The sequence below is a fragment of the Macrotis lagotis genome, chromosome 5 (assembly GCF_037893015.1).
Source record: "Macrotis lagotis isolate mMagLag1 chromosome 5, bilby.v1.9.chrom.fasta, whole genome shotgun sequence".
Lineage (NCBI taxonomy): Eukaryota > Metazoa > Chordata > Mammalia > Peramelemorphia > Peramelidae > Macrotis > Macrotis lagotis.
This window is the reverse complement of record NC_133662.1, coordinates 160,275,654-160,301,604: the sequence shown is the minus strand read 5'-3', so window position 1 is coordinate 160,301,604 and position 25,951 is coordinate 160,275,654. Positions and strand designations below refer to the sequence as shown.

At 36.7% G+C, this 25,951-nt stretch overlaps 1 protein-coding gene across 1 annotated transcript in view; it reads right to left on the bottom strand.

The window, feature by feature from the left end:
• RAB32 (RAB32, member RAS oncogene family) overlaps positions 1-25,362 on the bottom strand; it is a 43,867-nt gene extending 18,505 nt beyond the window's left edge. The window contains exon 1 of the mRNA XM_074187786.1: positions 24,971-25,362. Coding sequence (XP_074043887.1) covers positions 24,971-25,223 — 253 coding nt within the window. The 5' untranslated portion in view covers positions 25,224-25,362. The remainder of the gene's footprint in view (positions 1-24,970) is intronic.
• Positions 25,363-25,951: the final 589 nt, after the last annotated feature.

Below are 25,951 nucleotides of genomic sequence, written 5' to 3'. Positions count from 1 at the left end.
AATTAGAAAAAAAAAAAAAAAAACTTGTTCTCTTATTATGTAATTTTGCTATCTCATACTTTATTTTTCTTCCTTAAGGATATGATCTCTCTCTGATCACATTCAACTGAGATCAATATATATACACCATGGAAACAATGTAAAGACTAACAGAATGCCTTCTATGGCGGGGGGGGGGGGGGACAAGAATGGGAGGAAAATTGTAAAACTCAAAATAAATAAAATCCACCTAATTGAATCCAATTCAGTAGAAAACCTAAACCAATGACTTATTAGGTACAAATAGCTAGTTAATGAGTCCTCCCTGCCCATACAGAACTTACAGTTCATTAGGCTAAGGAATGTAACATATATAGTGAACCATGATATATAACTATAGGTACAAAAAAAAAAAGACGCTAATGTGTGGAATATAAAGGTCATTACCAATATAAGCGCATAGGGAATGTTGAAAAATTGGAGAAGGCTTCATAAAAGAGGAAGCATTTGAACTGGGTAAGAGGAGTTCAATGGGCAAAACTGGGATAAGGAAAACATTGCAGTTATACAAAATTGCATGAGAAAAAGCAGGGAGAAAGGAAGTGTGCTAAGCATTTTACAAATGGGACCTCATTTAATCCCTAAACCAACCCTGGGAGGTAGTTGTTATTATTTTCCTCACTTTATATTTTATAGATGAGTTGCTGCTGTTCATCCTTTGTTCTCAGAGGGCCAATGACATGAGGGTGATACCTTGACTCACCTGTGAAATCGATTTCTGTGAGGCAGAGATAAGCAAAGTCTTCCATGTCAGAGGTGAGTGGCAAGATATAAAAGTTGGGATGCTGTGGGTGACCTTGGCCTTTTAAAATTAAGATCTTTCCCAATTTTCAAATTGTCTGAGGCAATGCTCATTCAATGATTAAGGACTAGATAAGAATTGAGACAAAAAATGGTGTATATACAACATAAAAGTAACTAATAAGAAATAAAACTACATATACTATAGCAGACTTTTTAGTTTTGCTTATTTTTCTTTTCCTTGTTTTTATTCTTTATTATAAAGGATGACTCTCTTGGGGAGAAGGGAGGGATATAGGCTGGGAAACAAAAAAATCTTTTCTTTTTTTTTTTAATGAAAGGGAGAATTAGAAAGTTAAGCTGAAACCAGTGAAGGTAGTAATGGTTTGACAAAGAAGTTTGAACTTGTTAAGCAATAGACAGGCAACCATGGAAAAATCTATGAAGAAAGATCAGTTTGAGAAAAGTTAGGATGGTATAGAAAATGACAGTTCAGATCACTGGTAATGAGACTATTAAACTGGTGCCAAAAGAAATAAGGGAGGAGAGGATACAAATGACAGATACCATAGAAAGGCCATTAGAGGGAAACAATATTAACATTAACTTACTGAATATCAATAGGTAAGGGATTGGAATGCATCAGAGATAAGCACTAAGATATACAGACTTGGTCTGTATCACCAAGGGTAGAGGTGATAAACAAAGCCTTGAAAGTAAAAAGACTGACAGTGCCAAAAGAAAAGGATAATGCTAGAGCCAAGAGGAGAGAACCAAAGAAAAGAGGAATTAAAATTTCAAGTGATCAGAGAACCAGGAGAACCTAGTTCAAATCTTGCCACTGATGCTGTTTAAGGAGAAAGAATTTTATTCTAATTAGTGATGTTAACAAAATTTTGGCAAATCACTAAACTTTTATCAATGTGCTCATCTGCAAAGTGGGAATAAAAGCTAGCATTTGCCTCCAAGGGCTACTGTAAAGATAAAAGAAGACAAAATATTATAGAGTTTTTGCAAACTTAAAAACCCATTATTATTGCTATTGTATTATTATTATTATTATTATTATTATTATATTACATAAAAGACAGTTAAGTAGAGTGCTAGACCTGGAGTCTGGAAGACTCATTTTCCTCAGTTCAAATCTGGCCTCAGGCATTACTGTCTGTGTGAACCTAGGGGAAAAAAAAACCCTCTGGCTGCCTCAGTTTCCTCATCTGTAAAATGAGTTCTGGAAAAAGAAATGGCAAACCACTCTATTATCTTTGCCAAGAAAACCTCAAACTAGGTCACAAAGAGTTGGACATGACTGAAACAACAACACAATAACAATCACAAGTGATGATGTTGAGAAGTTCAAAACACCAGGGGAGGGGAGATGAAAGTGTGGAGGCTGAGGATTACAGTTGGGGACTTCAAGAGTAAGAAAAGGACAGGGATCAATTATTTGTAGAGAGTAAGATAAGGGTCTGATAAGAGTATCAGACGAATTAATCAAAAATGAAAAAAGATCCTCATAGGCTCAGTGTGATGACTACATATTTATTATATTGGGAAAAGTTTTGTTCAGTATCCTAGAGGTCACTCTAAAAGCAAGTGTGAACAAGCTGCCACAATTACAGGAACTGTGGAGGGGTAAAGAAATGTTGGCTCAGAAAAAAAAATGTACTGGCTATACAGGGAAGTAAGGGACAACTCCCCAGGATCCACACAATACAAAATTAATACAAATAAGGTGCCTAATGGCAAATTGATAAAAAGAAAGTCACATAGGACTTTCATTCATGGAAAAATTATCATCAAGATCCTGGAGGACCAAAGTCTTTTACACTGATCTCACCTTTACATATCAAATATATTCTTCTCCACCCCACCCCCCACCCTCTGTGAACTATCCTTTGCAACAAGGATTGAAAAAGAAAAAGAATTTTGTAAAACTAATTCATTCATCATTGGTGTCTGAAAGTGTAAGCAATGTGCCCCACCTTGCTGAAAAGGGTAAGGAAACATCAAATAGCTTTCTAATAGAATCTTTGGCTATGATGATACAAACAATAATTCCCAAGCCAGCATGCTATAACAGAAAGAGTTAACTCTGAGTCAAAGGATTCAGTTGTAAATCCTCTTTCAAGCTTACTATGTGATCTTGAGCAAGTCACCTAATTCCTAGGATATCAGTTTTTCCATTTATAAAGTGAGGGAGTTTGGATTAGTTATCCTCAGGATTGCTTTCCACCCTTAGATCTATGATCTTAAAAAAGTCTCAAATATTTTCTCATTTAATCCTCACAACAACCCAGGAGTGAGAAGCTATTAAACTGAGGCAAGTAGAGCCATCAAGTGGCTTGCCCAAGGTTATTCTAGTAGGAAATGTCTGTATAACCTGAGCCTTCCAGATTCTAGGACCTGGCATTCAATTCACTGCATCACCAACAGCCTCAACTTCATAAAATTATTGTGAAGATTAGATGAGGAAAATAAAAATTTACAAACAGTAAAGCTTCAAATGTTTGCTAATCTTATTTTTGGAATAAAAAACACAGATGGAGAGTTAGTCAGTTTGGCTAGAACACTGAGTACGTAGAAGGAAAGTAGTCTGAGAAACTGGAAAGGTGACTTTTGAATGTTAAGATCAGGAATTTATACTTCATGGAAATCAGAGAGGATTCTTCAAAATTTCCTTGAGGAAGGGCATGATATAACCATGGTAATGCATTACCAATATAGTAGAAAACTAACAGGAAAGATACTAGATTTGGAAGGGAGGTTAGCCAGTCTTACTTCAGTCTTCATTTTATGCTTGAGGAAACTGAGACCTTGATAATTCTTTTCAGTTACTCTTATCAGTTCCCTATCTTATCTACAAATAACTAGTCCCTGTCTCTTCCTCTCCTTGACCCCCACACTCACAGCATATAATCTGATGCTTTAATCTCCCCCTCCCCTGGTCTTTAGATCTCAACATCATAACTTGTTGCTGTGGTTGTGTTGTTGCTGTAGTTGTTTCAGTCATGTCCAGCTTTTCATGATCACCTTTGAAGTTTTCTTGGCAAAAACACTGGAGGTGGCTTGATTTCCTTTTCCAGAGCTCATTTTACAGATGAGGAAACTGAAGCATACAGGGTTAAGTGATTAATATGAAGTGCCTAAGACCAAATTTGAACTCAGAAGGATGAGTCTTCCTGATTCTTAGTCCAATTCTTCTCCAGAACTCATTTTAAGGATAAGGAAACTGAGACAAACAGGATTATTGCTCAGGATCATTCAGATGGTGAAACATTATGGTAATACCAGGATCAGAGAAGATACTATCCAGTCCAACCTCCATCTCAATATTATGCTCAAGAAAACCAAGACTTTGATGATTCTTCTCTGTTACTCTTATCAATTCCCTATCTTATCTACAAATAACTGGTCCCAGTCCTTTCCTCTCTTTCAAAGTCCCCAACAGTAACCCTTCACCCCCAAATTCACAGCAGATAATTTGATGCTTTAAACTCCCCTCCCCTGGTCTTCAGAACTTCTCAACATCATCACTTCTTGATGTGGTTATTATGTTGCTACAGTTTCAGTCATGTCCAACTCTTCATGACCCCATTTGGGCTCTATTTATTGCATCCCTTGCCATGGCTGTCCCCAAAAGTCTTTCAATTGCAAAACCAGGGCTCTTTCCACAGTGCCACAAAATACTGTGTCACTTATAAAATGCAAATGAAATTATTGCTGCTTGAATTATCATTTGCTCTTTTTTCATAAGGAAAGATGAAATCGTTTTTAACCAATTCCATCATATATTAAGGCATTTTAAGATTTTTAATTAAGAAGGCTTTTTTAAGTCAAAAAAAAGGCATTTTAAAAATATTTTGTCAATTTAGAGTAAAAGTGGGGAACTTTTTTTTTCTGCCAAAGGTCACTATGTATATACATATAGAGAAAGAAATAGATTATGTTATACATATCTATATCTATAGCTATATCTATATACACATATGTATGTAAAACCATCTTTCATGGGCTATATTTGGACAAAATTTAATTAATTCACCCCCCAAAGCTACTAGATTTATTGAATTTCAAGTGCTGTCTGTGGTTACCTTGGCAACATCTGATCAATACAGCAGAGGTTCCACTCCCCTGATTTTTGATTTGAGTTATAGGATGTATATGGCAATGCTAAGGATTTACCTTAACATTTTTGTACTGAAGTAATTTTGGGAAGGGAATAGGCCTTTATGAAGCCCCTATGGATGGGTCAGGTATACAGCTTTATAAATATCATTTCATTTGACTACTTTGTTTTAAATGAACTATTTTCAACATGAGAAATTTTTGGATTTACAAATGGGAACCAACTAAAAATGAACAGAAAGTAAGATATAGTATTGGAAAGGGAATACAATAGACTGCTCAGTCATTTCTTCTTCTGTAGGTGAGGAGAGGGTTTTCTGTTGTTTATGTACCAAATTCAGAGACGATATGACATGGTAGATGGTATATGAGACTTCCTGCTGCAGATGAAGGCTGCATGACCATAGGAAAGTAAGCTGATTTGAGGCACTATCTGAACACTTTCAGTCCTCAGAAGGGGGCCTCTGCAGAAGATGTGGGTTATTTGTTTATAAATTTATAATCAATTATTTACTGTAATTCTGTTTCTGAAAACTAAAAAGTTCACAATTAGGCTTCAAGATAAGAGATCATCTGCATATAGAACTTTCAAAAAAGAAGCATGTTTATTTGAAAAACAAATAAAAATTACTCAGTGCTCATTCTTTAGGCCTTATAGATAGATGCCTATGTGAAGACCACCCCAAATTCATAGTAGTTATTAGGATGAAATGTGTAAGTTCCCCTCACAGATAGGGTGGTGACACTGCAAACCTTCCAGTTTAGGGAAGGAACTGTGGAAAGACAACTGGACTCTGAGAATCTGGGTTCAAACCTCAACTTTGAAAATTTTTGCAATGTTGGACATATTATTTGACCTCCTTCCTCCTCTGTACAATCTGATGTGTTGGATTCGATGCTTCTGGAGTCTCTTGGCACTTACACTCTATGAATTACAATTATACAATTATATAATCAGAGCTGGAAGGGATCTTATATACAGAAAGGGAATCTTTAATTTAATATCTGGCAAGTTGGGGTCCAGTCTCTGAACAATTCCAAGGAGTTACATCTAGCCCATTCTACCTTTTCAATTACTCTTGTCAGGAAGTTTTCCCCAATATCAAGTGAAAATGCAGGGATTTGGGGAGTGGGTTTGCAACTTCCATTCACTGCTCCCAGTTCTGTATTTGGGGTCAAGCAGAACACATTCAAACCCCGGACACAATAGTCCCTCAAAGCAATGAAGTTATCACCCCCTCTTCTTATCCCCAGTCTTCTCTAGACTAAACCCCCCCCCCACTTCCTTCAAGCAAGAGAACTTCATATACCAAGAGTCTTCATCATCCTAATTTGAACCTCCCCTGGACCCCATTCAGCTTATCACTGTCCTTTATAAAATTCATAAATCTAGAACTGAACACAAATACTCCAGGAAGAAAACTGATGAGGGCATTACTGGGTTTATTTCTGAAAGCTCTGCTCCTCTAGCTTAGAGGCAGCTAGGTAGTCAGTAAGGTGAGTTCAAATCAGCCTCAGACAGTGTAATCACAGCCTTGCTAACTAATCCTTGGGTGAAAGACACTTAACTTCCAAGTTTTCTAATCTGTAAAATAGAGATAATAGCATTTACCTTCCCAGGATGGTTGTGTAGATCAAATGATATAAAAATGGTAAAGCACTCTACCTATATACAAATATAGTAATAGAAATAAACATATATTAAAAGATGCATATAAACAATATATTAAAATATATAAATATTATAAAAAACTTTATTAGCATTAGTAGTAGTAGTAGTAGTAGTATTTTCAATCTTAAAGTAGTCCAAGATTACCTTGGGGTCATTCTGCTTTCATATCATACTGCTGACTCTTATTGAGTTTGTCAACTGTGTCCCAGATCTGTTTGTAGACAAACTGTCACCAAACTATGTCAATCTTATCTTGTATTTATAAAGATGTGTTTATACCTCTATATAGGATTTTTTTTTAAGATGCAACCCAGTCTTCTAAACTATCAAGTTCTCTTTTGGGTCTTTATCATCCAATGTTAGCTATCTCTTTCAGTCCATTAGATTTGCAGATCACATCAAGGTCTTTATTCAAGTAATTGGTAAAACTGTTAAACACAGAACTGATCATAAATCCCTGGGGTATTTCACTGTCTACCTTCTGCCAATGTACCATGAACAACTGTTGTTTGAGTCAGAACCTTCCAATTCAGTACTCAAACCATTTAATTAGTTTCACCAATCATTTCACCAATTCTACCTTTTCTATAAGAACTATATGAACTACTTCTCAAAAATTTTGTTGAAATCTAGGTAAATAATGTGATTATTCTCATGTACTAGTTTAATAAACCAGAGGGGTGAAAAAAAAAAGAAGGAAATGAGGTTAGTCTGGCATGACCTATACTTGATGAAGTCAATGTCTATAACCACTGTTTCCTTTTCTCTCTATTCCTTAACAACCTTTATTTTTTGTTTGTTTTTGCAAGGCAATGAGGTTAAGTGACTTGCCCAAGGTCACATAGCTAGTAAAGTATCACTTTTCTGAGGTGGGATTTGAAATCCAATCCTCCTTATTCTAGGGTCAGTTTTCTATCATCTGCACCCCTAGCTGCCCTACCTCCCTGACCTTTTTAATGATGTGGTCAAGACTTTTCCAGAAAACAAAGTCAAGTTCACTGGCCTACAATTTGTAAAATAAGTTATCTTTCCTGTTTTGAAAAAGAACATTTGCTTTCTCGAATCTAGTAGCACCTCTCACATTTTTCATGATTTTTCCATGATCTTCAATGGTTTAATCACATTGATCCATCTGATCCAGGTCAAATTTGTCAATGACAGTCATTTTCTTATTATCTCCTTGGATAGCAACTCCCCATCAGTTTTGTCTGTGATACCCAATATAAAGACCATTCTTCTTTGCAGAGAAGAGCAAAATAAGATTTAAGCAGCTTGTTAGTTATTATCCCATCTGCTTATGTATAGGTCCTGTTCCTTCTTCAATCCTTTTTCTCTCAATATGGCTTATGAAAAAAAAATCCATACCCCTTTTTGCTTCCCATACCAGCTTCAGTTTATTCAACTTTAGCCTTGCTGACACTAGTTTGACATAATGATGATGATAATAGTATTGGTTGACATTTATATGATAGACTGTGCCAACTACTTTGTAAATATTATTTCATTTGCTCATCACAACAATCCTTGAAGGAACTTTTCAATTATAATTCTCATTTTATGGATGAGTAAACTGAGGCAGAGATGTTAAATGATCTACCCTGCCAAATTTGGACTCAGGTCTTCTTGACTCCAGGAAAAGTCACCTAACTGGCTCTCATGACCATGTCAACATGCCTCAGAGTTATCCTCTGTTATCTAGTCTTGATTACAATATCTTTAGTTTTTTTATTTTTGGTAAGTCAAAGTTAATAAGTAAATTGTTTTTGCATCCACAGTAACATCTTCAGAAAAATCTCATTTCTTCCTCCTCACTGAAATTGTTTCTTTTTGTATCTTCATAAATCTATTACTGAAAATCTACTATTCTTGAAGAGGACGGAAATTCTATTTTTTCCATTTATTAATTGCCTACTATGCATAAAGCATTTTACAAATATTATCTTATTTGATTCTCCCCACCACCCTGGGAGATAGATATGAATTTTACCCCCCCACACACACACACACACTTTAGAGAGCCCAAGAAAATGAGGCCAAGAGAGGGAAAAGGGATTTGCCCAGGAGTCAGTTTTGTATCTGCTGCCAGAGACAAGAACTCAATTTTTACTAACTCTGGATTCAAAGTTCTATCCACCAGAACACCCCCCATCCCCGCCACTGCCTCTTGGGCTCAATTTCCCCATGATATATGTTACTCTACAGGATACTACATTTTTTCCTCTGAATTCTCTGAAGTTCTCTTTGCTGAAGTCTAGGATACATGACAGACCAAGTCATAATTCTTCTCCTCTAACACAAACTTTTAGGATGGTGTAGTCTGCTCCCATCAAGATCCCCATCATTTCTGCCCCTGCAATCAGTTTCTTTCTGTCATTAAGAATCTGACCCAGAATAGAATTTCCCCTTTCTTCCACCTTGCGAAAGGATGAAATCAGCACTAAGACAAATTAGGAAGTAATCAGCTGCTCTGCTTTTATCAGAAAACTCTGAAGATGCCCAAATAATCGAAGTCCCCCATTATATTATTGTGCCTCACTTGTGATCTGTTTCTCAAATTCCATTTCCTCTTTCTGTCCAAGTGTTTATGATATACTGTAAAACACATTAATGTCTCTCCCTGCATAGACCTCACCCATCTGCTACCTCCCTCTGGGTTCTGGATTTCCCCATGAGTCTACAATCTTAATTTTGGCTATCTGACCCCAATTCTGTTATTGCTTGCTTTTTTTTAAATAAGGTGAATCCTTCCATAGTATATATAAGTATTATCCTAACGAACCAGAGTACTTCCTTCTTCAGTATATCTCCCTGCTTATCTTCAAAGTTCACCTTAAAAATAACCCCTAAAGGGATAGATAGATGGTGCAGTAGATAGAGCACTGGCCCCAGAGTCAGGAGTACCTGAGTTCAAATCCGACCTCAGACACTTAATAATTACCTAGCTGCTGACCTTGAGTAATTGCCTTAAATTTAAATTTAAAAAAAATGCCTTAAATTTTAAAGAAAGTAAAAAAAACCTTATTATTAAAAATAACCTCTAAAGAGATCAGTTGCTAGTTATCTCTCCCAAGTTACCTTGTAGAGTCTTATGACAGGGACCAATTAGGTTTTTGTCTGTGTATTACCTATGCCCAATAGGTCCTTAAGAAATACTTATCAATTGATTATCCCACTTACTTAAAGAAAATGGAACCTTGAGTTGACTCTGTTCTTATTCCCCTCTGATTATGCAAAGAGGAAAAAAAATTAATTGAATTTGGTTTATAAATACATTAAATGTTATGCTTAGTTGAATAGAAACTACAGTAGCACACATGCGTGTAGAATTAAAACTTGACCTTGATTTGGAGATTTGATTGGCTGAACCAGCTCAGACAAAACAGAACTACTAATCATGTTTCCAGAAGACAGAATTATTCAGTGGAACAAAACTGAGGAAACCCTCAGGCAGTCCTCTGTCGTAATTATTCAAGTTTGAACTACTATCATTGAAATACCCAAGTCTACATGTCACTTATTTTAGTTGTGTACTCTGAAATGGCCAGTGATGCCTAGAGGTCAGACAGGAAGAAGGAAATCTGCTTAGCAAACATTCTAGAATCAAGGGTATGTAATATTTAAAAAAGTAAGCTAGTTAGCATCAAAATCATGCACTGGAAACTTGGTTTAACAGTTCAATACTCCCCAGTGGATGCTTAAAATAACACCTCCTGCTCCTCCAAATTAAATTATGACTGAAACAAAACATGATCATGATCATTATCTCATAACATGAGATAATCTAATCAAATTATAGTATTAAATTTGTTTAAATATATTTACTGCTTTTGTCCAGACTGATCAGACTACTACTGAGTCATTTTTTCCAATTTTTAAAAAAATTTAATAGTAACATCTTTAATTCCAAGAAGTAAATAAGTCATTTTTGGACTATTATAAATACCCAAATTAGCTACAAAGGATATATGAAAAAAAATATGTTATCTGTTATCTAGAGAAAGAATTAATAAATAGAAGTATATACAGAATGAGTTTACAAATGTGTGTGTTTGGGTGTGTCTAATGTCATAATGGCAACCATGGGTGGGTGGGTGGGTGGGGAAATTAGTGTGATGATTTTAAATATATAATTATTAGCATATACTATATTAATATATAAACATAAATTTATTTAACATGCCAAAATTATATGGTTTTTAGAATAAAAATAAATGTTCTAGGCTTTAAGGTATTGTAGAATTTTAGTGGATTTGGGATCTCATCAATGACGATACACCTCCATTGAGACAGAGATGATTGTGTAAACACCTTTCTTATAATGTCCAAATTCTTACAGGTATCCATCCAATAAACTGCCTTCCACATTATTCTCATCAAGTAGACAGCATGCCATTATCTCTCAGGATATTTAAAAGAAATAGCAATTGTACATAATAGATCTGCCATCATCTTTTTTATTATACCATATTATGGAATTGCTTGTTTTATTACTCAAATTAAAAATAATGTAATTTTTTTTGAAAAAAGAATAGATCATCTAGAATAAGAGCAGCCTGTCCCTGACTCATGCTGAAAGTAGACTGATATAACCTTACTCTCTACAGTGAATGTTTCTGAGGAAATTCTGGGAACTATATCCTGGCAAGTCTTATTCCATAATAAGGTACTAGAATCTATAATTTAAAAAAGACACATACATAAGTAGTTTCATAATATATATGTCGATATAATTTGATCAAAGTATATTATATCTATATATATGATTTGGCATAATTATATATAACAAACATAAAAACGTAAAAAGTGTTTTATATATGTGTGTATATATATATATATATAAATTGATCAAATTATTCTAATCCAGGCTAATCAGATACTATAAGTCATATCATAATATTTTAGATATAATTTGATCTAAGAATATTATATAATTTTATCATATTATACATAAATATATATATATATATATAATTTGATCAAATTATTATAATCCCAACTCATCAGACCACATAAGTCATTTCATAATTAGGATATAAATATTTTAAAGGATTTAAATATTGTTTTACATTCTATCAGTAGAATTATCTCCTCTAGTTTATTTTGCTCTATGGTCAGTTCAAAAATAATTAGCAACTATATATCGCAAGTGTTTTCTGAATTAAAAAAAAAAACTAAGCAGTCAGTTTAAGAGGACAGTACTTATTTACTAAGAAAGACATTCTTTTGTTCACACTATAGAATAAAATGTGAAAAGACCATGGGGCTCATAGTAAAAATTATATTGAAAAGTTCCCCTTTCATAGGTTCTTGCCATTTTTAAAATACCGAGTTAATAAGACACATCTAAAATATCAAAGGAAATGATGAAAAGAAATAGAGCTAAAGGAGGACTAGTGCTTCTGCAGTCACTAGCTAGTTAAAGGAAGAAAATCAGGAAAAAGAGAATAAGTATGTAGCACCTATGATGTGTAAAACACTGATGTGGTTTTTTTTGTTTTTTGTTTTTTTTTTAGTTTTTGCAAGGCAATGGGGTTAAGTGGCTTGCCCAAGGCCACACGGCTAGGTATGTGAAGTGTTTTTTTACAATTATTTTCTCACTTTATCCTCACAAGACTCCTGTGAAATAGCTATTATTATGATCATTTCCATTTTACAGTTGAGGAAACTGAGGCAATCAGGTTAAGTGACTTGTCAAGGATCATACAACTAGCAAGTATCTGAGGCCACACTTGAACTCAAGGCCTCCTGACTTTAGCACCAGAGCTCGCTCTATCCACTATGCTACTACCTTCCTCCAGAGAAGCTGTCATCAGAACCATTTGGTTAAAAAAAAAAACAAAACCCAACCATTTGGTATTAATTAAAAAATAGAGAGATCCATAGATCACTGGAACAAACTAGACAAGAATCAGAGACAATGGAATTCAACAACCCAGCATTTGATAAAATGAAAAACAAATTATTTAGGAAAATAACTTATTTCATAAAAAATTGCTTAAAAATTGATAAACAGGCTGTCAAAAAATAGGCTTAGACAATACACAGTATTCCACAATATTATGGATACTGAAAATACCCTGATGATGTAACAAACAGAAAACATAAATAAATTTTTTTTTTTGAAAAGACATAATGTGGGGTGGCTAGGTGGTGCAGTGGATAGAGGACCGGCCCTGGAGTCAGGAGTACCTGGGTTCAAATCCGGCCTCAGACACTTAACGATTACCTAGCCGTGTGGCCTTGGGAAAGCCACTTTACCCCATTTGCCTTACAAAAACCTAAAAAAAAAAAAAAGACATGATGTTATTTTTGAAGCTTTTATTAACTTGAATTTGGCATCATATTTATTTAGCTTGCCAAATTTATACAGGTTATTAGAATGAAAACGAACATCTTGAGTTTTAAGGTGCCAGAGTATTTCAATGATCTGGGATCTCATCAAGGAGGATGCCCTCTCCAATTAGACAGACCAGATCCTGTCCATGCCTTTTTTTTTTAGGTTTTTGCAAGGCAAATGGGCTTAAGTGGCTTGCCCAAGGCCACACATCCAGGTAATCATTAAGTGTCTGAGGCCGGATTTGAACCCAGGTACTCCTGACTCCAGGGCCGGTCCTCTATCCACTGCACCACCTAGCCGCCCCGTCCATGCCTTTCTTATGGTGTCTAAATTCATCCAATAATATGCTTTCTACTTTCCACTCATTAAACAGACAGCAGGCCATTATCTCTCAGTACAATATTTCTTGGGTCAGAAAAACAAACCCAGACCAAGCAACATTTTTTTTTCTTGAAATGTATTCATAATCTACCATGAATACTTAAAAGATAATGCCTATATCTGGCCCATCCTCCATTTTCATTTGCTTCCCACAAATTTATTAAATACTATCTATTTGAATGGTAATGGTTCAGGTTAGAGATGAACAAATTTTAATAGTGCAATTACAAATGCAATGAAATGGGAACAGAACAACCATTTATTAAGAGCTTCCTATATTACGGGCACTGTGTTAGCTGGATGCTCAACAAATATTATCTCATTTTATCTTCCCAACCCCGGGAAGTAGTTGCTACAATTATCTTCATTTTACAGTTGAGGAAACTGAGACAGAGAGAGGTAAAGCAACTTGCCTAGGGTCAAACAGCTGTGCCACCTGAATTCTAAACTAAAAACTGAAGAATTAGGAGATGGATAAAGTCAATAAAGGACATGACTTTAGACTTAACAAGATGAATTCAAATCCAGTCACTTATTAACTTGGGCAAAAGTCACTTAACTCATTTGCTTCACTTTTCTCAATTGTAAAATGGGAATAACAGCCTATATCTCACAGGGTTGTTGGGAGGCTCAACTGAGACAGTATTTGTAAAGCTAAGACTTAGCCTAGCACACAAGATAGCTATTATTATTCCTTTATCAAGTTAGACCTCAATATTATTCAATTACAATCTTGTTCAGGTCAATGCATTCTGGATTGTTCCTTATTGATTTAAGAGGATGATTTTTAGGGTCTTGTTGCTATATTTCATTGCCTAAATTCCAGTATACTCAACTATTTATATCTTTTAGACTGAATGTGGAAGGAAAACTGGATTTAAAGAAGATGATTGGGGCAGTGAATAGAGCACCAGCCTTGGAGTCAGGAGTACCTGGGCTCAAATCCAACCTCAGCTGTGTGGCCTTGGGCAAGCCACTTAACCCCATTGCCTTGAAAAATCTAAAATAAAAATAAAAATAAAAAATTTTTTTTAAATTTTTAAAAATTTTTAAAAATTTTTAAAAATTAAAAGAATAAATAAAGAAGATGATTGGAAAGAGGGAATTTTAGTTACTGCTTTGGTTAGTGAGCAAAGGGATTTATTTACTTATTGATGATGGCAAATAAAAGCTGAGGAGAGGTTTCCTCACACCCCATGACTAAGGTGGCACAGCCTTCTCATACTGGAAGCCAAACCCTCCCAGTGTATCTACAAGCCAGATAGCCATGCACACAAGGAAGGAGCTCTTACAACTGTTGGTAAGTGATATGTGTAAAGACTTGGAAACAGGAACCTGTGGGGTATGGGAGTGGTTCGGTTAAAGGACTAGCACTCTGAATGGAGAAGGAGGATGGATCAGTTTGTGGAAGGCCTTATTGGGGATGCCTAGAGACTTTACTTTGGTGGCAGAAGCATCAGTTTTTCAAGTTCAAAATCATATTCTTGCATTATAGAAGAAAAAAACTACTGAGTATTGGATAGACCATTGGGTTTGAAATTAGGAAGATGCATCTTCATGAATTCAAATCTGGCCTCAGACACTTACCAGCTGTGAGACCCTGGGCAAGGCAATGACATGGCAAGTAGTTGAACATGACTGAGACCACTCAATAACAACAACAAAATATGTGGGAGAAGGACAGGAAAGACTTGGGGAGGAATAGAAACTGGAAAGAGGAAGACAAATGTCTTTATTATTATATTAATGTATTATGTTATATATTATTATAACTTTGTCAACCTAAAGATAGTATAACTTTTCAGACTTGTAAAAAACAGAGATAAGTGCAAATATGAGAAAGCAGTGACAATTGTTCCTTCCTTGTATGCATGGTTATTTCAATGCTTGACCAGGTGAACTTTGCTTGTGGATATACCAGCTGTGCTTGGCTTCCCAGAATGAACATGTAGGTGCAGCAACTTCTAGAGGATTCATGACAAAACAGACAACCCACCTCCCAAAAGAGAGTCGACAGACTCAGGATGCAGACTGAGACATATATGTTTTGCTCATGATCAACGCAAAATTGCATTGCAAAAATTTTACTCAACTATGCCTATTTATTATGAGTTTCTTCCTTCTTTCCTTCCTTTCTTCCTTTTTTTCTCTTTTTTCAGTATTTAGTGAAAGAGAAGTGGGAGAAAAAGGTAGATTTTATTAAATGAAAAAATGAATTAAAATCTTCCAAAAGAAATAAAAAAAGGAAAAAAAGAGTCATAAAATTAAAGACAGATATATCAATTGCTTTCAGAGCTGGAAAGAATCCTAGAGACCATCCAGTCCAGAGGACTGTGGCTGTATAAAGCCAGTGAAGTCATTTGATCTGGCACTGCCAAGTCAACTACAGGCATGACTCGAAATTCAATAAATCTAGGAGTTTTTTAGGTGTAAATTAAAGTGTTGACCAAATATAGCAGACTAATTTTTAAGTTGATAATTTTGAATGGCCCATGTATGATTATCCAAATTATGCAATGATTATCCAAAAGGTCCCCACCTCAATCTGGTTCAACCCCCTGCATTTTTACAGATCTGGAAAATGAAATTCAGGGAAGCAGTTAATTGCCAAAGATCACATATTTTAAAAATTACAGCACTATGTTGGAGAATGCAGATTTTTTGATTCATCATTTTTGGCTCTCATTCAAATTTATTTAACCACCTCTAAGGAGAGTGGATGGTGTCCAACCTGGAGTCTGTAAGCCCTGAATTCAAATACCAGCTGACACTTCCTAGCCCTGTGATCTTTAACATCACTTCACACTGTTTATCTCAATTTTCTCATCTACAAAATGAACTGGAGAACGAAAGGGCAAACCACTCTAGAATCTCTGCCAAGAAAACTTCAAATGGAGTCAACAACAAAAAAAAATCCAAAAAAACCAAAACCCCTAACTGAACAAAAGTCAACTAACTGGAAAAAAGGGTAAGACAAAGGCCTGGTTGACAATAATGGGCAGACCAAGTAAAGGGAAGGACTTCACAATGGGTTTTGAGTTTTAGGTGTTGAAGACTTTATACACAATAAGAAAGTCAGGACTAAATTCATAAATACTCCGGATTTTTTCAAGACAATTTTGTTCTCTCCTTAGATTTTCAAAGCACCTGTCAATAACTGGTAGAACTGGCTCTATCTTAAGTGTCTCTAGGGTAGGAGGTGATTGTCTTACTAAAGTCCTGCTCTACCATGGAGTTTTCTCTACAGGTCTTCTGGAGAACTGTCATTCATTAAGAGTTTGTTGATTGAATGAAAGCAAGTTCAAGAGATGCCATTTAAAACCATTGCTTTACTACCAAAGTTATTTCCCTGGAGGACAAATTTGTCAGACCCCATTCAACAAATGGCCACAGTAGCTACTGCTAGAATAAAATAATAACTCTCCTGTTTAGCTGTATAAGGCCTTCCCAAATTGGAATCTCAATCTCATCATATATACATACATACATCTCTCCCTTTCTAGCATTATTTAATCCTGTAAAATTGGTCTTTTCTCTTTTCATCATATGCAAAAAAAATAGTCATTGATTCTGTCAGAAATAACCTTAATTGGAATAAAATTCAAAACTTATTTTAAAATTTCAATTTTTTAAACCTATTTTTCATTTAAAGTAGAATGAGTATACCTTGTTAATAGTAACTTTTAAATTGTAAACTTTAAACTATAAACAGGAAAGTTCTCTGAGACATCTTTTTGGGCTTCCCCAAAGGGAGGTGGACATGATAAAGGTATCAGATACTATTCTAGCAAATTACCCAATTTTATGCGTACACATTTATATATTGCTTTGTTGCTGTTTGCCCTTTGTTCTTTAAGAGGTCCTGGTGATATGGGGAAGGTGATGCAATGACTTGTTATGAACTGGATTTAAGTGAGGAAGGGCTTACAAATTCACCAACCTCCCTCTCCTCTAGAACCATCCAGGTTCAGTGGCCAGATATAGATCAGGATGATGGGAGATGACTCTGGATGCAGTGGGAAATCTTGATTGTTTTAAATTAAGGTCTCATCCAGGTCTTAGTTTGTCTGAGGCAATACCCAGAGATTAAAGCTGGTTATGAAATGAAGCAAAAGATAGTTTGTTTTTTTAACCAAGGAAAAGAAAAAAGAAAAAATCAATCTGGGAGTTTTTGGTGAACACTGAAAGAATTGCTATTTACTTACTCTAAGCCATCAAAACCCAAACAAAGACCAACAGAAAGCATTTACTAAGGAAGATCCCTTCCTTAGTAGGGATCTTCTAAGATCCACACACATACCCACCATCCTGACAGGCAGAATCTGAATCCTTGCAGAACATTATCTACCAGGTAGATCAGATTCACATATTACTGTCGACTAGAAGTTTTTATAGACACTTGACCTTTCTTCTCAATTTAACTTCAAGTTACCCTGTCAGTAGATGGTGAAAAATTATCCCTATTTTTCAGATAAGGAAACTGAGGCCAGAAGTTAAATGACTTGCTCAAGCTCACACAATTAAGTGACAGAGGCATCATTTGAATTCAAGTTCCCTGATGTCATCCAACATATGTAACTAGTATTTGGTAATACAAACAGAAGTTTCACCATTTTAGAAATTTCACAGTTTCATTAGTCTTTGACTATTGCTATAGGGACCAGAAAAGGAGATTTTTCCTCTTTTAAATGAATATCCAATGAATTTACTAATGATTATCTACTTCTTTCCAGAAAAGTCACATAAAGAAGATACAACTTCCATAGCCTTCTGGGCAGTATTATATGAACTCCTTTCTGCAAAATTTATTATTGAATGTAAGGTCAATTCAATCAATTCTTAACTTCTCCTATCACATTCTGTTTAAAAGCAAAACAAAAAACCCTTCCCTCAGGACTTTCCCTGTACCTTGGCTTTTCATAATTCAACCTAGAATTTCTATATTAGAAGCATTATAATGCTTCAACTCAGTTGTCAGCTTCAACCCACTCTCTCCCACTTTCCCTAAGTTTATTGATTTGGTGTGAAGGCGTATTCTTTGCCACTTTCAGGAGGCGGCTTAGGAATCACACAATATAAAGCTTTCAAATGCTCCTCCACATCAAATAAATTCTGCAAACATAGCTCTAAAGACCACAACTTCCTCTAAGTGCTCCAGAATATTTTGGCTTTGGAAGAGGAGTTGTTAACCTTTTCTGAGTTACAGACCCTTTGGTGGTCTGATGAAACCTGGAGATCTTTCTAGGAATGTTTTTAAAAGCATAAAATGCTTAAAGGGCTTACAAAGGAAAATGTTCATTTTGAATTCATTCATCAAAATATTTTTTAAAAAAGTTTATGGACTCCAGTTCAAGAACTCTTTCTTTAAAAGGATGCTAGGCACCAAGAAATGTTAATATTTAAATTCAAAATGTTTGAAGATATAAAGTATTCTCAAGTCTGTATGAGTAACTAGCTTGCTCATGAGGTCTCTTCGTAGTATAATATATAAATGTGAGCTATGAAGGTAAAATATTTATTCTTTTTAGGAACAAGGCTTTGCTATCAAAACTAAATTACTGTAGGTTAAAATAAAACAATAGAAATTTAGGCTATACAAGAAGCTTATTCTCTAAAGAACTATAGAAAAACCTATAGATGATAGTCATTTATAGGTGACAGAAATAGAAATGGCTATGCAGAGCAAAGTTTGTGAGATATATTTATACAAAAAGGACAAAGAACCATAAAACTGAGGTAACCAATGAGATTTCATAAAGATGACAGTTATACTAAAATCATGAACCTCTTATAAGTTGTAATATTTGCTTCAATTTCCCACTTAAGATAGAGAAGGAATGCTTACAAACAAATATAGGATTTCTCTCCTCTTCCAAGATGTTTCTTATCTTGTGATTTGTTGACAAGTAAAAGAATTTATTAATGCTATTATAAAGCTCCAGCAAAGTCAACATTCAAACGGAGAAGAGCAGACCTTGACCATGGCAAACCGACATTTTTATACAGAGGCAATATTCAGATTTCTAACCCTTATTTAGAGGCTTAGAAAGTAGTGTATTTTTTTTTAAATCAGGAAATATAAGATTTGGAAATTTAACTTCGGTAGCCCCAATCTATCTATGGATTAGTCCCTAAGGTAAAATCTTAAGATGGTCTCTAACAGCAATAACTGACTTGCCCAAACATATGTATCTAATAAAAGGCTTTAAAGCAGATCATCTAACTCCAAATCCCTTCTTCTTTACAAAGACACAGACCTGATTTTATGATTCAAGGACAAAAATCTTGTTATAATGACCTGTGTAAAAAAATTCAAGTATTTGGACAATAGGAGTTGGCTCAATATATTGGAATGATGGCCAGAGTCCAGTTAGTTCAATTATACTGTAAAGTGATGAAAACCGATAGGCTGGACATCATAACCTTCCATTTGCTTTATGTCATAAAGGCTTCAAAGATTCAAAAGTAGCTTTAAAAAAATCATATAATGTCCCATTCCAATCCTTGAGACAACAATTCAAAACTTGAGGTAATATTTTATATTCTTCAAGACCAACATCAAGATGGGTAGAAAATTGTGTTACTGATTGGCTAGAAAAGTGAATTTGGTGATTTCAGATTTCTACCAATTTCTTCTACCTTGCCCCTAAACTGTCACATCCCACAAGAAGACTTGTTACTGATGAACTTCTTCTATGGCAATCTATTAATATCCTCCCATCGATGCCCCTGAGTTTTAATAATAATTTAAGGCCAGTATCACAGTACCTTTCAAAGATATGCCCAATGACACCTGGACACATATCACTTGGATGCATTACTTCACTTTTGCATCTTATCTAATGCAAAAAGTGAGGAAATTTCTCCAAAAGGTGATGATCTATCACAAACTTGTCCTCCCTTCCCTTCAAGCCATTCTCCATTCTGCTCTCAAAGTTATTTTTCTTTCTGCACAGAGCAGACCAAGACCATATCACTCTTAAATTATTCAACTATTCAACTACCTACTATTAATGCCAGAATCAACTACAAACTTCTCTATTTTGCTGTGGAATCTGTCCCTACTTCTCTTTCCAGTCTCATTATAGATTACTTTAATCATTCAGGGAAGTGGCCTCTTTTTTTTTTTCTCACAGAAAACAGTCCATCTCTCATATCCATTTCCCTTGTCTAGAATATACTTCCCTCCTCACCCTTGTATCAGGAACCCCTCACTTCCTTCAAGACTCAGTCCAGATATTGCCTTCTCATGAAGTTTTTCCTGATCTGCACCTTGCCCACTCTCTCTTCCCTGTTCAAAATTTTCTGTTTATTCTGTATATACTTAGATACATATATGTTCTCTTCCAATACAGTCTCATTTGGTGTATTTGTATAGTCAGCACCCAATACAAGCAGATGATTAAACAGTTGACTCATGGAACAGTAAGAAATATTCTTCCTTTGTCTGATAATTTTAATGACCTTTAATATTGATCATTCTCATTCCCTAAATAGTTTCTCTTTACTGAGGGCCAAGTTTGTGGTATACAATCAGTTTTTGGAGAAATTTCCTCACTGTTTGCAATACATAGAATGCAAATGTGAGGTAATGTGTTCAAGTGATAAACTGAAAGGTACTGACTTATGACACCAGTCATAAATGCTTACTCTTAATGGAAATTTGGGGAATGAATACCTCAAATACAATTTAAGGTACAACAGCCTAACATTGAATTGGGTTTAAATTTACATTATAAATCTAGGCTCTGCAGTGCATATGCAGTAAGAAACCATCCACAAGACTCATAACAGAATGACTCATAACTTTATTTACCTTAATTATTTCAGATTAATCAGCTCTGATAATTTACAGGAAAATATTAAATAATGAAGCCCTGCCACTCAGCATTAAAGCTTACAAAGGCAAAACTGTTTCTTGCCACTTGATTAAAGAATCCTCCCTCCCTCTGGGCCCCAAACATACAAATTATAGGAAGCTCTAAAACTAGTGAGTACCACAGCTCCATGCTATAAGATTAGTCACTGTATTAGTGGCAGACTCCACCTACCTATCCTTTTGCAATCCACACTTTCTATTTTTAAGGGAATTAATCAGACCTCAGTTTCATACATCCCAGGATCCATAAATTAAAACATATGAGTCCCTAAATCTCTCTAAGTATAAAAAGTATATAGTGCAAAGAGCTCTGGACTTGGTTATTGGGGACTGGGTACAAACCCTTCTTCTGGTACTTAAAAAGCATGAGCATAGCGAAGTCAATGCCCATCTGCACAATGGAAAAAGTACTTGCACAACCTCCTCGGTAGACCTTGTGTAAAAAAGAGCTTTGAGAGTCTGAAGAACTGAAAATGTGAGCCATCATTACTACTCTGTTGAGTGATCTGAGTTTAGTAATTTAATTGTTATGTGTTAAGTCCCAGTAACTAGTCTCTCCATCACCTTGCAAGTAACTGTCTCACTTTAAAGCAGACGTGTGTGTGTGTGTGTGTGTGTGTGTACACAGAAAAGGGCAGGGGATGTCTCACTTTCTCAATTGTATCACTATCACTGGGTGTGGTCCACAGAAGGCTTTTAATAATTGCTTTTTCATTAATTTAAGAACAAAGTAGGAATGTCCCATATGGTATAACTGTATCATCTTCTTTTTCCATTTTTCCACTTATACTTCAGTACAACTGAAAACTTTTCCTTCCCAACAAAATTAAAATTAATTTATTTTTAAAAAAAAAGTACTGAAGATTGGGGTGGCTAGGTAGCACAGTGAATAGAGCACGGGCCTTGGAGTCAGGAGTACCTGGGTTCAAATCTGACCTCAGACACTTAATGAATACTTAGCCGTGTGGCCTTGGGCAAGCCACTTAACCCCATTGCCTTGAAAAATCTAAAAAAAAAAAAAAAGTACTGAACATACTATTTCAAGTCTCATTAGAATTTAGCTTAGTTAATAATATTGAAGAAAGATATCTTGAAGTCAAGTAGGGACTGCTGAAGATCTATTATGGATCTCTTTTCAAATATGAACAATATGTTTGAAACAACAGAAGCTAGCATTTGTACTTTTCATTGTATTTCATTTGTCCCGGGAAATAGGTCAAATTATCACCATTTTGCACTTAGGGAAACCAAGGCAGAGACCCTCTTAAGTGCCTTGGCCAGGCTAAAACTTAGGTGTTCCGGCACGTAAGTTCAGCACTCTGGGACTATACCACTAATAACAACAACAATAACCAAAAAACTAGTTTATATGCTAAAGATAGACTCAATAATGGACATTTTACTTCTAAAAAGAGTCAATCACCATGTTTAAATTTCATTTAGACATCAGACCACAACTGAAAAGAAACCTCAAAAAGAATGAGGATCACATGCTGAAGCACCATTTAAAAGGGTGAATTTTGTTAGGAAGCAAGGCAGTTACTGAGTTCTGTGCATCAATGTTTTCGGTGCAATTGCAGGAAGTGTTTCAAAAGAGAAATATCTAACTTACAAAGAAGCCTTTTCAACGGATAAGCTTCAGAAAAGCCACTGACAGGAAGATGAGCCAAGGTCTGGAAACTTCATTTCACATTGACCACTGCCTGACTCTAAGCAAAGTTTATAAGAATGCTTCTATAATAGTGAAGAAAAAGAGAGACACATTTGTCTGTATTTGGGGGAAGTTTTTTTTAAGTAATTTTTTTTAAAAGAGGGAAATATTTCTTCATACAAAAGTATCTGTAGTTTGGATTTTTAAATCATAGAGGGCAGGAGCCTGGTTTAATAGTAGTTAGCTCTGAAACTTTGAAGAAATTACTTCAAAGGGCCTCAATTTTCTTATTTCTATAAGTAAGGTTAGTTGATTGATAAGGACCCATTCACAGTTCAATCAATCTCCTGTTTTATTCTTTTTTGTTATTAAGTGTTAGAGTACTGATAAAATATTTACCAAGAAAGAAAAAAGAAGATAACTTCTAAAAAGACTCCTTGGACCACTTCAATTACCAAAAGCTCACTATAAACTTCAGAGCACTTGTGTAAGTTCAAACTGTGTGACCTATATAGCTAGATTAGATTTAAAGGTATTTGTTCTTCCCTCCTGCTCCTTAAAAACAATTTCCAACCCATCTTTTCTTCCAAGAATCTCTGAACAAATGGCAGACAAGTAAGTTCCTTGAAGACAGGGATGTCTTTTGCCTCCTTTTATATCCACAGAGACTAGCACAAATTAGACACTTAATATTTAAGGACCCACTATCCTGCAAGGCACTGGGAAAGAGGATGCAAGTACAAAGAAAACTGAAGACAGTCACAGACCTCACAAAAGGGCATTCTCTTCTTTACACCTATGGTTCCAGTCTAGCATATTTGAAAATTCTATGATTAAATATTCAATTGTCATCTTTCTAAGTCGGTGAAGAATTGCTATTTAAAAGAGCCAGATGACTACCCAAGTAGGTGCTGCAAATTGACCTGTAACTCACTTACCATTGACCTGCACAGGTCAATGTCCAGCCAGCGGCCATCTTAGAGTACTCTAACCATTTCCCTCTCAGACCCCCCCCATACCTGCCAAGAAAATGCACACAATCAGAGAAGTGATTTGAGGATTCTGGTTTGAAAAAGAGAAGTTTCAGTATGATACTAAAAGAGGTATTTCCTTATTGGCCTTGCTATTATCCTTGTCCTGTAAAGTTTTTTTTTTCCTTTAATTAGCCTTCCAAACAGAGTAAGAACTCCTAAGAATATAGAAACTCAGCATTTATTTTTATTTATTTATTGGGAAAAGGGGGGAGAGCTGGAAGGAAAGAGAATTGAGTTCCTTATTATGAGTTCCTTAGCACAATGACTGCCCTCAGGGAGGAGATTCTAGCTGGACAGTGTTTCTGTAGCTTTTGCCTTGGAAAACTAGTGATTTTAAGTGTTCTGGATCATACAATCAATATTTGCCCCCGCTCAGAATGTCTTCCCTATACTGGCAAGCATTCATTAACAACTTTAACTTGGAAAACTGAATGCGCACAGTCAACTCCCTGACAGGCCCAGATCTGCAGTGGATACCCCCAACCAAGTTGTCTTCCCCTAATGGGGAAGCACTGAGGGCAATCTCTTCATTAATCAACACCCAATGTCCCGAAGCTGCCTCCAAGTCCAAAGGGGAAGCAATAAGAACGACCAATCAAACAATAATATTAGGAAGCGGAGGACAGAAAGAGACAATAAATGGTACTTGCCTCATGAAGTTTACAATCCAATGGAGGCGGCGTAACAGGCAAATCAATATATGCAAAGAAAGTTATAACAGAATAAATAAGAAATAATTACATTTGAGGCCAGAAAAAAGGCGAAAGACGGTGCTAGCCTCATGAAGCTTACATTCTAAAGGTGGGGCAACATGCAAAGAAAGTTATAACAGAATAAACAAGAAATAACTACACTGAGGACAGAAAAAGGCAAAAGAGGGTGCTAGCCTCATGGAGTTTACAATCTAAAGGAGGGACACCAAGTAAATAAATATATACAAAGGAAGTTATGACAGAATTAATAAGCAATAATTAGAGAGGGGGATGCGCCGGAATTGAGAGGGGAGGGGAGGGCTCTCCAGGAGGAGGGTTGCAGGTGGTACTTAAAGGAAACCAAGGGGGTGGGTAGATGGGGGGTGCCGGAAGGGCGCACGCCCCGCCATCCTCACCTGCAATATCCCAGAGCTGCAGCCGGACCAGGGTCCTGCTGTCCCAGTTGAGGACTTTGAGGGCGAAGTCCACCCCGATGGTGGCCCGGTAGTGCTGGGAGAAGAGCTGGTGCACGTATCTCTTGATGATGCTCGTCTTGCCCACCCCAAGCTCGCCGATGACCAGCACCTTGAAGAGATGCTCCTGGGTCTCGGGCACCGCGGTGCCGGCCGCCGCCCCCGGGCCGGGCTCCCCGGCCGCCCCGCCAGCCATGCCGGCCGCCGCCCGGAGCCCCTTGCCCAGGCTACCCGCCGGGCTCCGCCGCAGACCCGAACGCACCGCGCGCCAAACGAGCTCGCAAACTTTCTTGCCAGGCTCAACTTTGCACTCCCACTCGGAGCCCGTAGGCACCACCTGACTGGGGTCACAGGACCCGGAACCTCCTGCTTTATAACCCTCCCCCGACGGGGCGGGGAGGGCCTGGCCACGCCTTCCTCGCCCGGGTCTGTCTCCTCCCCCTCCTTGCTTCTTCCTCTGGGGTCTTTGGAGACCAGGACCCCGTCACCCTCCCCGCGGGCGGCCCGCACGCTGCTCCCTGTCCTGGGCTGGACAGAAACCCGGAGACAGTCAGCGAAGCAGAGCCAGCGGTTGCTACTGTAGCAAGTTCCCGTGTCCTGGGCTGGACAGAAACCCGGAGACAGTCAGCGAAGCAGAGCCAGCCGTTGCTACTGTAGCAAGTTCCCGTTTCCTGGGCTGGACAGAAACCCGGAGACAGTCAGCGAAGCAGAGCCAGCGGTTGCTACTGTAGCAAGTTCCCGTTTCCTGGGCTGGACAGAAACCCGGAGACAGTCAGCAAAGCAGAGCCAGCCGTTGCTACAGTAGCAAGTTCCCACTTCCTACCCGTTGTGCGTGCCGACACCCGGGCCGGCTGGCACCAGACCCCTGGAAGTCGCGGGGCGTTGGCATTTTCTCCACAGGCTTCCTCCGAGCCCTTTGGGGGT